Source organism: Lactuca serriola, chromosome 8 (assembly GCF_051521515.1).
Source record: "Lactuca serriola cultivar US96UC23 chromosome 8, Lser_US96UC23_V15, whole genome shotgun sequence".
Classification (NCBI taxonomy): Eukaryota; Viridiplantae; Streptophyta; class Magnoliopsida; order Asterales; family Asteraceae; genus Lactuca; species Lactuca serriola.
In genome coordinates this window covers 236,679,720-236,697,372 of record NC_136415.1, presented here as the reverse complement: position 1 = coordinate 236,697,372, position 17,653 = coordinate 236,679,720, and the positions used below count along the sequence as shown (strand labels likewise).

At 34.6% G+C, this 17,653-nt stretch overlaps 3 protein-coding genes across 3 annotated transcripts; 2 read left to right on the top strand and 1 right to left on the bottom strand.

Moving 5' to 3' along the window:
- The first annotated feature begins 3,318 nt into the window (after positions 1–3,318).
- Positions 3,319–4,295, top strand: LOC145065924 (S-adenosyl-L-methionine-dependent methyltransferases superfamily protein). The gene is made up of 2 exons (XM_079013040.1): positions 3,319–4,045; positions 4,205–4,295. Exon 1 carries the CDS (start codon positions 3,365–3,367, stop codon positions 4,028–4,030), a length of 666 nt encoding a protein of 221 aa, XP_078869166.1. The 5' UTR covers positions 3,319–3,364; the 3' UTR covers positions 4,031–4,045; positions 4,205–4,295.
- Positions 4,296–5,147: 852 nt separating this feature from the next.
- On the bottom strand, positions 5,148–6,574 carry LOC145067953 (uncharacterized). The gene is made up of 2 exons (XM_079014974.1): positions 6,409–6,574; positions 5,148–6,142 (listed from the first exon to the last, which is right to left on the bottom strand). Exons 1-2 carry the CDS (start codon positions 6,572–6,574, stop codon positions 5,148–5,150), a joined length of 1,161 nt encoding a protein of 386 aa, XP_078871100.1.
- A 7,626-nt stretch (positions 6,575–14,200) lies between these two features.
- LOC145067952 (uncharacterized) lies at positions 14,201–16,676 on the top strand. Its single transcript, XM_079014973.1, has 5 exons — positions 14,201–14,757; positions 15,060–15,662; positions 15,829–15,941; positions 16,028–16,146; positions 16,224–16,676. The coding sequence occupies exons 1-5, from the start codon at positions 14,201–14,203 to the stop codon at positions 16,674–16,676; spliced, it is 1,845 nt and encodes a 614-aa protein (XP_078871099.1).
- The last annotated feature ends 977 nt before the right edge of the window (positions 16,677–17,653 follow it).

Below are 17,653 nucleotides of genomic sequence, written 5' to 3'. Positions count from 1 at the left end.
AGTTTCTGATGATAGAAAAAGGTTCTTGTGATTGTGTTTTGGATTGGTTCCACCTGTGTGGAGGTTAGACAAGTTATGGGGCTTTGGAATTATAACAATAACGCATTGGTTCGACAGTTAAAGGAGCAGTGATTTGTTCAGCACTAGAAGATTTTGTTCGGAATGTTGGTTCCTAGGAAGTAGTAAGGAGTGATTTCGAGGACGAAATCTAAGTTAACTGGGGAAGAGTTGTAACACCCGTTTTCTTGGTCGAATCAAATTAGGATTTCATAGAGTCAAAAGGTTAGAATTTTTAGAAAGAAAGTGTGCGATAATCCTGAAGGGACCAATAAACCGGGGAGATTTGTAACCCCATGGTTTCCAAGTATTTACACTTTTAACCTTGTTGTGTTTATTTTTGTCACTTTGGTCCAAATGCTAGGCGTTTGACATAAGACGCTAGGCGTTTAAACACAAGGCGTTCTATGATGGATGCCAGACATTTGCACTCAAAGACCAAACCCTAATTTTAGGGTTTGCACCATATTTAAAGAACATTATGGACACAAAATCCTTGACCACTCCAGCCTCCATCCTCATTTCAAAAATCCTAAGTGTGTATGAGAGTTTGAAACCTTGCTTTATCTTTTTGGTATCATTTAGTGTTCTTGATAAGAAAAGGAAGATCTTTGGAGTATTGTGGTTGCTCTCTAGCTTGTGGATCTGGACTCTTGACAACTTGGATCATCATTTTAAGGTATAAAGTTCATATCTTGACGTCTCATTTGTTATATATTGATTTAAGGGTAGTTTATGCTGTTTTTGGTCCCAAAGAGTTGATCTTTGTGAGTTTGGAATGCTCCAGAGGTTAGGACTGTCCTTCCAAGCATAATAGTGAGTCTAGAATTATAAAATGTAATCTTGGGTCTTCATAATCGTCCATGCAAGAGCTTTGGAGCCTTAAAGTTGATTTTGAGTTAGGATCTTGGTGTTGGGCTCATTGTAGCCATGCATAGCCATAAAGTTTGCAACTTTATGGCTTTAGACATCCCATTATGATTGCATTAGAAGTTTGGACATGAGATTTGAAGCCATTAAGACATTGGTTTAGAAGTTGGTAATCAGCGAGCAAACATCAGTCGTTTTCATGGGAACGCCTAACGTTCGGACGCCATGCGTTATAGGATGGAAAGCCAGGCATTCTCAACAGAAGCACAATGGATTGATTTTGGGCCTTGGGCCATTAAAAGTTTTGGGCTTAGTTTAGTTGGGCTTATATATGAAGGGAAAAATGGTCTTTTGCCTCATCATGATGAGGAATGGACTTAACCATGGGTTTGGGTTAGACCCTAATTATTGATTATGTTTGTTTCTGGTTTTGGTTTAGCGGTTTAGTGTAAAGAACACTGTTCGCCGCGGATCAACTGTTGTTTCAGTTATCATCGGTAGAGGTGAGTCTCCTTACTGTTCTTGTGGGTCGAAGGAACCAATGCCAGCCCACTAGGTTTTGATATGTTAGAGGTTTATGTGACTCTTGCATGGAATGTTGGGCTAAGCCTATTTGTATGTTGGGCTAGGCCCATTGTATAACGGTCTAGGCATATTAGTATGTAGGGCTAGGTCCATGAATCAGGAAGGGTTAGGACCATTGTATGTTATGGAGGTGCTAACTGTCTTTGTGACTTTTGCATTTGTTCGATCAGGCTAGGCCCATTGGTTTGGTAGGGCTAGGCTCATTATGGTGGGTTGAGCCTAATATGCTGGTTGGGCCCAATGTGAGGGCTAGACCCAATGGTGTGTACGATATGAGGTATTTTGGGAATTTCACTAAGCTTTGTGCTTACAGTTTTTATGGTTATGGTTTCAGGTGCTTCTGGTTTGAAAGGGAAGGGTCTGACATGATCGCAACGCATCCACCCATGTTTCCGTATTGTGATGATTTTGAGATTGTACTCTGATGGCTGTTTTATTATGAAATAATTTTAAATGTTTGAATAAAAGATAATTGGTGTTTTGATTGTATTAAAAATGAAATTATTACCTCATAATTTATGGGATGTTACAACAATAATCAAATGTTTTTATATACAAAACAAACATTAGTACAAAACCAAAACTCTAAATGTAATCGTTACTAAGATTGAGTTTTGTAAAAACAATTCAAAGGAAGAAGTGAAGAGTGTATTCGACGTGTTGAAGTGGTGGATTACAGGTCAAACTTTATTGCTTTGCTATGCTCCTCAAAATATTTGCTGAAAGTGCATGAAGACTATTTTTGTAGAGTCGACACAAAAGGGGGGGGGGATGTTAGGTCCCAGAATCATGTATTATATTATGTCTTTGTCTATTGCGAAAGGTTTAAATGTAATATCTTGTCTTCATTGTAATATTTTGATAATATGTCTTTTTCATAATTTAGTACACTTATAGTTTCACAGTGACTTTTCTTCTTAGTTAATGTCTCGTGTCATTGCCTATGTGTCATAACTTTGTTGGTTATCTTCCTAACCGACTCCCTTATTATTTCCTATAAACAGGGATGTAGTTAGTAGTGAGAGCAAGTCTTTTTGTGAGTTCTTACATTGAGTTGTAATTGAGCTACTTACTTTTAATCAAATAGACCGAAATATTATTTACCTTCTCGATCATTCATTTCATTTAATTGAACGTTATAATCATGATTTCTTTAGGCATTGAACTCATTTATGGATCCTACATCAGTTCCTATGCCTATGCTGTGTAAAGTGAGAGAAGAAATGATATGGTGAAAATGCATATATATATATATATATATACACACACACACACACACACAAATTAATTGAGTAGTTTCCTATTAAAATATAAAATATAGGCTTCAGAAATCTTAATTTATATTTTTTTTTTGTCAAAAACATTAAAGTGTGAGGACTCTTGATTGCCTTGTAGGAAAAAATAAATTAAGTGGGTCAAGTGACCTGCCTTCAAAAAATATAAGCTCGTCCATATGTATATAGCGAAGTAGGATGTCATATATAGCGAAGTAGGATGTCATATTGCTAGCCAAGTAGGATGTTATATTGCTGCAACATTGATAATCAGGCACAATGCAACATTGATACTTGGGCACAAAACCAGTAAAACTGATTTTATCCGATTGCAGTAACACAATAGAAAAAAAAAATCGAATTATACGTGCCCAAGAAAAATCAATTGATATAATTTATAGTTTTTCACATTTTTGTGATTAAATGTCACAAATTTAAATTTTGTTTGAATATCATTGTGTATTGGGGTCTAGATTTTTAAGTTGGGCCTCTTTGTGAAAAGCCCAATGTTAACAATACATAAACGATAAACTCACACAGCCGAGGAGGAGAGTGAAAAAAAGATCGGAAAGGGCACAATGCGTTTCACAGATTCACCGGTGATCGATCTCACAGTCAACAACTCAAAGCTTTCCTTTCACCAAGACAATGGCTCAATGCACGTCGGAACCACCGTCTGGCCTTGTTCACTCGTCCTCGTCAAATTCGCCGAGCGGTGGCTCTCTTCCACTTCCACCACCGACAACCCCTACGCAACCCTTCTTCACTTCCCAAACAAACGCGCCGTTGAACTCGGCACCGGTTGTGGTGTAGCCGCCATGGGTCTGTACCTTCTCGGCCTCAAAGACGTCGTCCTTACCGACATCGCACCCGTCATGCCGGCACTGAAACACAATTTGAAACGCAACAAACCTGTGTTAGGTAAGATGTTAAAAACGGCGCAACTCCATTGGACTAATTCGGACCAAATCAAAGCCCTAAAACCGCCTTTTGACATCGTAATCGCTGCTGATGTGGTGTATATAGAGGAATCGGTAGCGCCGCTACTGGCGGCGATGGAGTCAATGGTTAGTGATACAGGGGTGGTTCTTTTAGGGTATCAAGTGAGGTCGCCTGAAGCTCATTTGTTGTTCTGGGAGCAATGTAATCGGATTTTTGATGTTGAAAAAGTGCCACATGATCATCTACACCCAGAATATGCGTATGAAGAGAGTGATGTGTATATCCTGCGAAAGAAGCTGTAAAATCCACACTATTAGGTGAGCTACAATAGTTTATTGAAGTTTATTCTCAACATTTGGAGCTTAATTGCCAGTTTGATCTTACATTCTGCATAATTCACAGATAAATGGAAGCACTTTGTTATTTTTTTATGTATTTTTTTCAAGATGTCTTTGTGTTTTTCTTACATTCTGCAGGTGAAGCTTGTTTATGTTCAAGATTACAATGCTGTTTGCCTGTGTAACATAGAAATCACATATGTGTTCGTTATGGCTTTACTTCTTCTCAGGTTCTTGTTGTTCTTGTTTCTTCACCTCTTTCAATGATTGGATTTCATTTTTATTTAGGGGGGGGGGGGGGTATGCTTCTAGACGCTCTGATTAGATGTACCAAATATTGTGGTACCAAAACTTAAAACTTGCAATGAAACAAACATTAAAAATTCAAAACAGATTACATCAACAGTCAAAACAAAAAAAATAAACTTAAAACTTAAAACTCAAACATTTAACTTAATCCACTACTCCACCCTTTGTTTTTTTCCATTGCCATTATCTTTGTCTTCTCGAGGTCTTCCCATTCTATGTCTTCTAGCATCGATCCTTCCAATTCTGTAGATTCGGGATCTATATCCCACTTTTTGTGTGACCCTTCTTTATATTATTCGGTAAACCTTGAACTCAAACGAATATTTGAATGTATAAAAACAAGTTTGTCCGCCGTTTTACAACTTAGCTGGTTAGATACTTATAGGTTGTGACAATATTTTTTTGCCACATCAGCTAACTCCTGTGTTTCCGCTCCATAAGTAGACCACCGCATCCATTTGAGCTGCCGGCAGAGAATAAAGACCCTTCTTCATGTTAAATGTGGCAAATTGTTCTTGCAACAATCGTTCTTCGTCTCTGTTTTAAGAAATGCGATTAAATGCTTCCATTACACATTGTATAACTTCTTTATCAAGGTTTGGCGCTTTTCTACGAGTTCCACCCGGTGCCAATGTTTCAAGATAGCGGCTATCGTAAAACCGTGGAGTTAAAGCGAATCCTAAACAATGTAACAGGATGCTCATTTTCTCCCACCTGTTCAATACAATTTGTTGCACTTGAGGGAAATACGACACATACATATTTTCCTTCATCACATCTTGTATTCCCCCAACATATTATCCATCTTTTCATAAATTTCGCCCATTTTCGAGCCTTCACCATCACAAAATTTGATAAACCGATAAATTGGCTTCGTGATGCGTAAAATATTTTCAACTTCGACCCAAAAGTCCTCATCTCTTATATGATTAACAACAAGTTGTCCAGTTGTTCTAGTGTGTTCATCGTCGTGTTTCACCCAATCTCTCCACGAATTACGAGCAGTTGTTGTAGATAGTGCCTCTCTACAAATGAATAACCTCTTCGACAAAACATATTGAGAAGCAAATCGGGTTTTTGCAACCTTTAAAAGCTCCAATTTTGAAGTCTCCCTAAAAATGGACAAAGCATGTCTATGATTCAGAAAATATTTGACAATCGTTTTCCCCTTTTTATATGTGTCCTCTAACCAAATAAATTCGCTTTCAAAATCTTTAAAAACCAGGTTTAAGGTATGAACACAACATGACGACCAAAAAATATGTTTGTACATGTTTTCCACTTCCTTTCCGACAGCTTTACAATTGGCGACATTGTCCGTTATAACACTGAGAACATTACTTGGGGCGACAGAATCAATTGCTTGGCTTAGAAATTGAGCAATTGCTTTACCTGTTTTCTCAACTCCAGAAAAATCAGTGGCATACATAAACATAGAACCTCGACTGTTTACAGCAAGCACATTGAGCAATGGTTTATGTTTTATGTTTGACCACCCATTAGATACAATAGAAATAGCGTGTGAAGACCATGTTTTTTTAAAGGGTATCAAGTCTTTCTCAACATCTCTAACATATTCGTCTAGTAAAACAGTTCTTACTTTCTCACTTGATGGCGCTTTATAACCTTCAGGTGCCTTTCTTAATGCGTTTACCATGTCACGAAATTGAGAATTCCACAAAACATTAAATGGAATCCCACTAGCACATAAGGCCCTCACAATTTTCAAATCAACTGCACTTTTCTCCATTATTGTAAAAGATTGCTCTATCGATTTTTTAGAGCTCAAAGTTGTTTTTTTTGTTAAAACAAAACTTCTTAGGGATTTAGAGACTCCGAACTTTTCAGCCTCTTTCACTTTTTTTTGCAACCTTTCATAAGTTTCTCGGTCTCTTAGTACAACGGGACACCTTTTAATTTAAGCTTTTTTTTTTTTTTCCGAGTTGAGCACCAAAAAAATGAGTATAAATGCGGATATACGACCTCGTAAATGTTCCATGTCAATGTTACACTTTGTGTTTTTGGTTGTGTACCTTGACTCCCACGAGTTGTATGAGCTTCTGATTGTTGATTCTCGTTGTCTTCTTCATTGCTAAGATCAACATAATGATATTCTTCCTCCAGGTATTGTTGTGACTGTGATTGTTGTCCTCCATCTTCCTCACAACTATTAGTCCCTCTTTTCTTTCCAAAAACCATGATATAGTAAGTCTACTCTCTACTGTTACTATAATCGGTAATCGGTATTCAAGATCAATAACCAAACTATAAAATTTGAAATTTGATGTTCTGGAATACAATTGAATGAAAAATACCATGGAATGGAAGTCTAATATAGGCCTAATTACAGAATATGAATTCAATTTTGAAAAGTCGCTAGTTAATTGTTCAGTTACAAAAAACGTTCTTGAGTCGATCGACTCTTGAAATTCCGACCCATGTTTCCAATTGATTGCAAACGCGTATTGTAATTAGGCAAATTGCGATTGCTATAGCATCTGGTACGTTCGAATTGAAGATCTGGAACGTCAATTTATGGTTTTGTGTCGCGACCCGGAGCGTACATGGTACACGTTCGTACCACATTTTGGTACGAACGACTTGGATCGCAGATCGTGCTTACCCTAGCGATTTCTGTGACTATGTGTAGGACTAGTCTAGAAAGATCATCAAATAGTAAACATAAAGAAGGTTTTTGTGCCTTAAGTAGTTCTATTGTAGTAGTTCTATTATGATGCCAAACCCCTCAAAACTAATATAGCTGGGAAATATGTAATTGAAACTTAAGATGAACATTCTCTTTCTATCTTTTATTTGAGTTGTTTGTGGGTTGAGCATTTGAAGTTCATCATCGTAATTCATGTTTTCTACATTCATTCCTAAAGTGTCATCAAGCATACATATCACTAAATTTCTCTCTTTTTCTTTTTCCTTGTGTATTTGCTTGCATAACACATTGCAAACTTGACATCTTATGGAAGCTTCAAACATGCTGTAACATTACCTTTCCCTCCAACATGGAGTTTTGCTTCATTATATTGATGCCTCCACCATGAAAGCTTTTGTGACTAAGGTACAAATATGCAACTTTCTTCCTATTTCATCTTGAGGTCCAATAACATACTTTCAAGCTATATCATTTATTCAAGAGAATATTTGATTGAATGTAATGTGATTTAGATAGATTTGAATTTGATTATCCTTTGGATGATCGAATTTGAGTCGATAGTGTTCGTATTCTACAATTGACAACAAAACCTACAAATAACTTGGAACGATTAGCAAAAATCTCAACCAATTCTGTGAAATTATATCGTAGTCACATAATTCGTTGGGATAGCCACATTTTTTGTACCTGATTGATCGTATCGAAATGCGATATGTATGTGTATCGGGTTCCCTCGGGATTGCGTTTCCAAAGATGAAATTGATGTTCCCAAAATTTGATTGCGGCAATTCCGTTGATTTCTATACAGGAATTCATGGATTCCGATACACGAACTATAAATTCGAATCAAATGGGATCAACAAACTGGAATTTGAACGTCGTTTAACTAGAAATCGTTGATTCCAAGCTGGAATCAAATGAGTTTGTAAACGTTGCCATGGAACATTTACTAGCTCATACACTTGAATTTACGTTCACTTTGTTTGTGCCGAACTAAAAGAAAAGCTTAAATTAAAAGGTCTCCTGTTGTAATGAAAGACCGAGACACTTATGAAGTGTTGCAAAAGAATAGGCTGAAAAGGATGGAGTATCTAAATCCCTAAAAAGTTCTGTTTTTACAAATAAACATAATTTGAGCTCTAACAAACCAATAGAGAAATCTTTTGCCATAATTGAGAGAATTGTGGTTGATTTACAATTATGAGGGCTTTATGTGTAAATGGGATTTAGTTTAATGTTTTGTGTAATCCACAATTTTGTGAAAATGGTAAATGAATTAAGAAAGGCATGTGGAGGTTCTAAAGCTTCATCTAGTGAGAAAGCAAGAACTGTTCTACTAGATGAATGTGTGAGAGATGTTGAGAATGACTTGACATTTTTAAAAGATACATGTTATTATTATTATTTGAAAAAACAAATCTACCATACTTCTAAACTACTTCTAAATTCCACCTATAAAGATACATGTTATTCATACGGTGTTTTTTTGTAGTATCCAATGGGTGGTCAAATATCAAACATGAACCATTGTTCAGTGCTCTTGCTGTTAACAGTCGAGGTTCTATGTACATGTATGCCATTGACTTTTCTAGGGTAGAGAAAACATGTAAAGCAATTGTTGATTTCCTTGGCAATGCCATTGATTCTGTCGAGCCCAAGTAATGCTCTTAGTGTTGTGACGGATAGTACCAACAATTGTAAAGTTGCGGGAAAAGAAGTCGAAAAGGTATATACAAGCATATTTTTTGGTCAACATGTTGTGTTCATACCTTGAACATGGTTTTTAATGACTTTTCAAGTGAGTTCATTTGGTTAGAAGACACATAGAAAAGAGAAAATGATTGTCAAATATTTTGTAAATCATGGACAAGCTTTGACTATATTTAGGGACAATTCAAAGTTAGAGCTTTTGAAGATTGCAAAAACCCAATTTGCCTCTCACTACATTTTGTTGAAGAGGTTAATCACTAGTAGAGAGACCCTTTCTACAACAATTGCAGAGAGAGTGGGTGAAACAAGGCGATGAACACACTAGAACGTGGTTAGATTGTTAACAATATCAGAGGTGATGACTTTTGGGGTGAAGTAGAAAATATTTTACGCACCATGAAACCAATTTATATGTTGATCAAATTTGTGATGGTGAAGACCCAAAAATTGATGAAATATATGAGAAAATGGATAATATGTTGGAAGGAAACCCAAGATATGATGACGAAAAGTATATATATATATATATATATATATATATATATATATATATATATATATATATATATATATATATATATATATATATATATATATATATATATATACGAAAACTTTTTTTAAAGTGAGAACATGAGAACAAATTTCAGCCAATCAATATTCATCTCTAATTTATTAAATAAAAAAGTTATATAATTTTACATTAATAATGGCATTTTTGGATTGGCTAATCATATTTAATGACTCTTTCAATGGTAACCTCCTATAATTACAGTACAGTCAGGTGTTGTTTGTTTTTCGTAAAAAACCTCTTCAGACCTTTTATTGTTGCGCGATACAGCACATGCACAACATGTTTCATCTTGCAGTTGTTTGTTTTTTTAGAAGTCTTTGGAATAAAATACTTTTATGCGTGTTCTGTTTGGCGCATCATATGTATTGTCTCATCCAACCTTTTTTTTTCTTGCGGAAATCATGATGAATCGTGATTATATGCTGCTGAAATCTTCTTCACCTTTTTTTGTTATGTTTTTCTTTATTTTTGTTGAATTTTTTTTTTCTTTTTTTAATATTGAATAACTAGGTGTGAGACCCGTATACTACACGGGGTTGTTACAAGAAATGAATATTTGCATTTTTATCCCTTAATAGCATCATAGTTTCATTTGTATCACATAATGTATTATGTGATACAAATGAAACTATGATGCTATTAAGGGATAGAAATGCAAGTATGATGCTATTATGGTGTAAAAACAAAAAGCATGATAAAAAAGAACGATACAATGCAGTATTATGACATAGTATAAAGTAGTTTTTATGAGAGGAGCAAAATAAACAAATTTGTTGTAATTTGTGTATTTTGTTAAAACACACATATAAAATACAATAAAATCATAAAATTATATTATATTGGAATAAATAAAAAGCTAATATGTGCTATAAAGAGAATATGTGTTATAAAGTTGGTTTTTTATTTGCTTTTTTGCGTTCTTTAAGTAAAGATGTATACAAGTGCAAACCAGGTCCACATAAGAAAACCAACTTATTATGAAAAAATTTGAAAAAAAATCAACCCTTTAACGTATCTATAAAACAAATTATCGAGAGGAGAGGTAAAATGAGGGTATAGAAAAAATCAATTTTAGAGTTGTCATTAATTATGACATTTATTACATTACAAATATATCAATTTTTTTTCAACTAATTATTTATTTTTCTCAATATTGTAACCGATCTAAGTTGTGATATGTGAACAAATCAGAAAATTACATGTGGAAATAAATAAAATTTAAAAACCTATTAAAATGTCATGTGTCCAAATCAATGAGGACATGACGTGGCAGAAAATGAGTTTTATTTATTAGTATAGATGATAATTTCTTGATGAAATATCATTATATTTTGCTAAAATATCTTAATTTTTTTTTGTTGAAATATCATTTATTTTTTTGTTGAAATATCATAAATTTTGCTGAAATGTTATACAATATTAAATTTTAGGTATTGAAAAACTATTTTCGATTTATAAAATCAGTTTATTTTAATTTTTTAATATCTGCAGCAACATGCAAATGTTAAAAAAACAAACACGCTTCTTATTAGAGTCTGCAGCAGTTTAGTCCACCTTTTGTACTGTAGAGGGCTGCAAAGGTGGTCTGCATACTACATTAGTTTTTGCTTCAAAAACTCAAATGACACCTTAATATCACTATTAAAAAATATTTATGAAATGATCAATCATCAATCGTGTATCAACAATCGTGAAGACAAATTTCACACTTATAATATCACTAGTAACAAACATTTACGAAATGTATCTTCTATTCAAGGTTGTCCTCAAATCTATAGAATTCTTTTATTCCATAACAATCCAATAATAGATTTGCCCTCCCCCAACGATGTTGATGATATAAATGATATGAATAAAGATGAAACTGCCTCAATCGATGATGAATTCGTGTCAAGAGATGATGAAAAATTTTCAACTGATGATATGATAATCCCTCAATTGAAAATGTTGACAGTATGGATCACCACCATGAAGGGGAGTTCACATTTGCCGAAAATATTTCTGAAAGAATGCAAATCCCTGGTATGTTATTTTTTATACTTATTGTACGTAAAATATTCTCAAACACATTACATGATTTGCATATTCTTGGTATACTATCAAAATCTTTTTTAGTTGTCAGGCACTTAGAGTTCATTGACAATTCATATTTCATTTTATTTGATTTATTGAATTGTGATTTATACTCTGTTATTAGCTTGTGCCTTCTTAGATGTCACAAACATTGAATCATGTAAATAGAGAACAAGTGATTGTATTGATCAACATTTGGTAATAGCCGGTAAATCTTATTGGATTGTTACTATCCCTAGTGAGCTTAAGCCAATAAAAGAGCTTAAATACCCATCTGATCATGCAATTGAAGACATGTATAGAAAATATGCATATGCAAGAGGTTTTGATGTTAGAAATACCACAAACAAAAAGAAGTGTGGAATTGTATACATGAAATATCTTGTATGTAACCGGCAAGGTCTCCTAAATACATCTCCTGTTGATACTTTGAGCCCAACACGAAGTAAGATTAAAAGGACTAACACTCGTAGGACCCATTGCAATGTGCGTATATGATTTAAAGTTTTTCATAGAACTACTAAATGGTGGTTGTATGAATTTGAAGAAAAACACAATCATCCACTTGTATCAAGAGATAATATGGTGTTTTCACGTCATCATAGGCAGTCGGATGACACTCAAATCTTTCATTCTTACAATGTCTAATCAAAATATTGGTACAATCATAGCTCACAGGCTCTATACAAATTCTTGGTGGATACAATTTTGTAGGAGGCCTAATTGATGACTTCAAAAATTACATGAGGGGTCTTAATTGCTTCACAGGTGGTAGTGATGCTTAGATGTTAGTGGACAAGCTGGATAACAGAAAAGAGAACGTTAAGAATTTTTCTTTTGAGTATCGAGTTGAGAATAAGCAGTTAAATGCTCTTTTCTGGGCAGCTGAAACATCCAAGATCAATTATAAAGAGTTTGGTGATGTAGTTTCTTTCGATGCTACTTTTCGAACTAACGAGTTGGATATGATTGTAGTTTAATATTTATTTATTTATTATTCATGAATATATTAATTCAAATACTTTTACAGGTACCATATGGTTTTTGTTCCTTGTATTGGAATTGATAATCACAAGAGGTGTGTCACTGATTCCTTTATATGGTTGTTGAAATCTTTTTTTAAAGCTTTTGGCAAACAACAATTGTTGGTTTTATCTGACCAAGACCAGACAATGAAGAAAGTCGTTGAAACTGTCTTCCCACAATCGATTCATAGGCTTTGCACGTGACATATCACATCTAAATTTATATTGAAGGAATTTATGCATGTAAATGTTTATTCATTTTTTTTTTCAAAAACAATGATGTGATTGTATATTTCAATACCAAACGATAATATATTTACGTAGTATGTAATATTAACGAATAAATTAATAAAATGACCTATAAAACAATCAATTGGTTTAGTGTATTAAACCATTTACTACATGTTATATTCTTCAACTTATTTATAATTACAATTACAATTTCCCAGGTTTCTTTGAATATTGTCAACAATCCAGAATTTCGTAAAAAATTCAACTTCTTGATATGGAATTCGAGGCTTGAAGTTCATGAATTTGAGGTAGGGTGGAAGTCTTTAATGAATGAATACAAGCTCACATAATTTTCTCCTTGGTCAGATTAGTAAGCATTTGATTCATCTCTTCATCTTATTTTTCTCCTTCCTTTGATGCCCACTCATAATATCAACATCCATTCCATCTTCATGCTTAACAATATTCTTCGAGTAAAAAACTTTCGTGCGTGTTCTGTTTGGTGCAACATTTGTATCGTCTCTTCCAACCTTTTCTTTTTTCTTCTTGCTGAAATCTTGATGCATCATTGATTATATGCTGCTGAAATCTTATTTCACTTTATTTTTTTTTTTATTTTTTTTTTATATTGAATAATGATAATTTCTTGATGAAATATCATTATTTTTTGCTAAAATATCTTTATTTTTTTTTGAAATATCATTATTTTTTGCTGAAATATCATAAATTCTTGTTGAAATGTTATACAATATTAAAATTTAAGTATTAAAAAACTATTTTCGGTTTATAAAATCAGTTTATTTTAATTTTTTAATATCTGAAGCAACATGTAGATATTAAAAAAACAAACACGTTTCTTATTATAGTCTACAACCGTTTGGTCCACCTCTTCTACTGCAGAGGTTGCAAAGGTGGTCCGCTGACTTCATTAATTTTTGCTTCAGAAAAACAAGCGACACCTTAATATCACTATTAACAAACATTTATGAAACGATCAATCATCAATCGTGTATTAGCAATCGTGAGGACAAATTTCAAGCATCTAATATCATTAGCACAGTTGTGAATAGCGACCATAGCGGTCGCTATAGCGAATAGCATTGCGAAGCGACCATCGACCGCTATGGAGTAAATAGTGACAGAAAGCGGCCAATTTAGCGATAGGGTTATTTATTTATTTATTTATATTTTTTTTAAAAAGCTGGAATAAACGTATTAGGGTTGACGTATTGACGCTAACTAAAATCAATACTCGTTCGCTACTTCGCCTCCCCCCTCTACGCTTTGGACTTGCTTTGCCTCCAAATCCTTGCGTCCACCTCCAGCGAACCCCACCAGCGAACCCCTGCATTCTTCCGGTGACTTCTCTAGCTTCGACCAACGTTTTCTCCGGCGACTTTAGGTCCGATTGGAAGATTTTGCTATTTTTTTTTCTTTTCTTTTTTCTGTTTTCAATTGGTTTTGCTGTCTTTCACTTTGGTTTGATGATTAGGCTTAGTATTACACTTTTAATTCATGTTTTGATCACTGCCACTTTCTTAGAAATGGCTAATAAAAGAGAAATTGATCTTGGATGGGCTTATGGGACAAAGGTTGAAGGAAATAGCAAATGGGTGCAATGTAATTTCTGTTCTTTTGTGTCAAGAGGGGGGATTACAAGGCACAAGCACCACCTTGCTGGTGACAACGCTCAAGTAGCAAAGTGTTCAAAAGTCCCAACTGAGGTAAAGGCTTTCTTTAAAGAAGCTTTTGATAAGAAGAAACAAGCAAAAGAGGCAATGAATAGCATACCACACTTTGACGATGTCGTGGATCTAGATGAAGTAGATGATGACGAATTGAACAATCAAAAGAGGCGTTGCCCTGTTTCATCCTCCAGATCAACCGCAACTAATAAAAACACTAAAGGGCCTATGCATGCGTATTACAACCAATCTGAAACAGAGGGTAAGAAAAATGGGCATTTGGTTGGAAGTTCACAACATAAAGATGTCCAAAAAAGTTTAAGAGCAGATGCGGTCCAAAAGTTTTCACGTTGGATGTATGATGCCGGTGTGTCATTCAATGCTGTGAAATACGATAGTCTAGGCCCGCAATTGAAGTGATAGCTAGACATGGTTGCGGTATGAAACCACCTAGCTATCTATCATGAGGTCTGAGTCCCGATGTTGAAGCTTGAAAAGGTGCACACTAAGAAAATTATGAGTGAAAATGAGGCTGAAAAGACAACATATGGATGTTCCTTAATGACAGATGGATGTAGGGACAGAAAAGGAAGGGCACTAATAAATTTCTTAGTGAATGCTCCCTGAGGAAGTATGTTCCTTGAATCGGTTGACGCATCTAGTTATTCACATACCGGTGATAATATGTTCATTTTATTTGACCGTTTCATCAAACAAGTCAGCCTGAACAAGTCAGCCCGCGTGACGTTGTTCAAGTTGTCACAGATAGTGCTAGCAACAATGTTTTTGCTGGCAAGCTTGTGGAAGAGAAATACCCGCACATCTATTGGACTCCTTATGCAGCGCATTGCATAGATTTGATATTTGAAGACATCTTCAAATTGCCACATTTAAAAAGGACACTTGATAAGGCAATCGCGGTGAACACGTATATTTACAATCGTACTTTGCTACCTAATATGATGAGAGAGTTCACCGGGCAAAAGGACATGGTGAGGCCCGCAAAGACCCGATTTTCCCCAGCTTTCATCACCCTGAATTGTTTTAAGGCTAACAAGAGGAATTTAAAAAAAATGTTCACTTCTGAACAATGGAACAGAAGCAAGTTTTCAAAGTTGGATGGAGGCACGCACACGAAAAATACTATATTGACGCCTAACTTTTGGAACACTATAGATATTGTAGTGAAAATTGGTTGTCCGTTGTTAAGTGTGCTTCAGTTAGTTGATGGAGAGAGAAAGCCTCCAATGGGTTACCTATATGAGGCGATGGATAGAGCAAAAGAGGCGATTGCTCAGGCTTTCAAAAACAAAGAAGATAAGTATGCATAAGTCTTCAAAATCATTGACTGGAGGTGGAATTGCCAATTGCATCAACCTTTGCATGCTGCTGGGCATTACTTGAATCCGGCCTGTATTATGAAAATCCGAATGTGGAAAATGATGATGAAGTGATGAGTGGATTGATGTTGTGTATTCATAAATTAGATTGAATGAGGATGAGGAGATGAAGATTCATGCCGAGCTCCCAATATACCGAAGTGCACAAGGGATCTTTGGGAACCCGATAGCGAAGAAAATGAGAGTAAAAATTGCACTAGGTAAATAATATAAAATTAATATACTTTGTATGATCATAATTTTTAACATATCTTTAATTCTTTATATTATTTTGTTACTAAATTAGCGGAGTGGTGGATGCAATATAGAGCATCAGCCCTGACATTAAAAAAGTGTGCGGTCAAGGTGCTAAGTCTTACTTGTAGCTCGTCAGGTTGTGAGAAGAATTGGAGCGTATTTGAACATGTAAGTAACTCGTTTTTTGTGAATTTAAGTATAGATATACTTTGTATAATTATAATTTTTAACTTACTTTTATGGAGTTACATTCTAAGAAAAGAAACCGGCTAGAGCAACAAAAGTTGAATGACCTTGTTTATATCAAGTATAATCGGGCTTTAAGAAGGTGGTACAATATGCGTGATATGATTGACCCAATTATATTGGACGATGCAAATGTTCTAGATCCGACTGAGTGGTTGATGGGAGGCGAAGAAGAGGAGGAAGATGCCCCAGTCTTCGAGGGTGAGAATTTAACATGGGGTCAAGTTGCAGATGCTGTTGGGGCATGTGAGCCACCTTATTCTACAAGAAGCAGGAATAGGGGGGCTATTGACAAGTCCGCATCGAGCTCCAGAGGAAGATGTTTAATAGATGAGGATGATGACAATAACTTGTGTGAGGAAGAAAATGATGTAGCTGCTTATAAAGATTTTGAGCTGTCATCTGTTCAAGATGATGATGAGCTTGTCTGTGAAGATCTAGATGATATTTGATTTGGGTTTTTGAGTTTAGACTTGCCTTTTGTTATTTATGTTTAAAAACTAACTTTTAGTTGATTACAATCAGCTACAAACATGTCTAAAAAACTAACTTGGTTAAGTTATTTAGCTAGTTTAATTGTTTGTTTGCTTATTTATTGGTTATAATAGCTATAATAGTTACATAATATATATTTTTAATATTTGTATACCTATCTCTAAATACGAAATAACGGTCGCTATTTACCGCTATTCGCTACGTAGCGTATAGGTGACCCATCGCTATTTACCGCTATTCGCTATCGATAACTATGATCATTAGTAACAAACATTTACGAAACGTATATTCCATTCAAGGTTGTCCTCAAATCTAGAAAATTCTTTTATTCCATAAGAATCCATGAATGGATTTGTCATTCTCTAACGATTTTGATGATATAAACGATATGAATGAAGATGAAACTGCCTCAATCGATGATGAATTCTTGTCAAGAGATGATGAAAAATTTTCAACTAATGATGATAATCCCTCAATCGAAAATGTCAGACACTATGGATCACCACCATGAAGGGGAGTTCACATTTGCTGAAAATATTTCTGAAAGAATGCAAATCTCTGGTATGTTATTTTTTTATACTTATTGTCGGTAAAATATTCTCAAACACATTACATGATTTGCATAGTCTTTGTATACTATCAAAATCTTTTTTAGTTGTCGCACACTTAGAGTTCATTGACAATTCATACTTCATTTTATTTAATTTATTAAATTGTGATTTATACTCTGTTATTAACTTGTGCCTTTTTGGATGTCACATTGAATCATGTAAAGAGAGAACAAGTGATTGTATTGATCAACATTTGGTAATAGCCGGTAAATCTTATTGGATTCTTACTATCCCTAGCTTAAGCAAATAAAAGACCTTAAATACCCATCTGATCATGCAATTGAAGAGATGTACAGAAAATATGCATGTGCAGGAGATTTTGA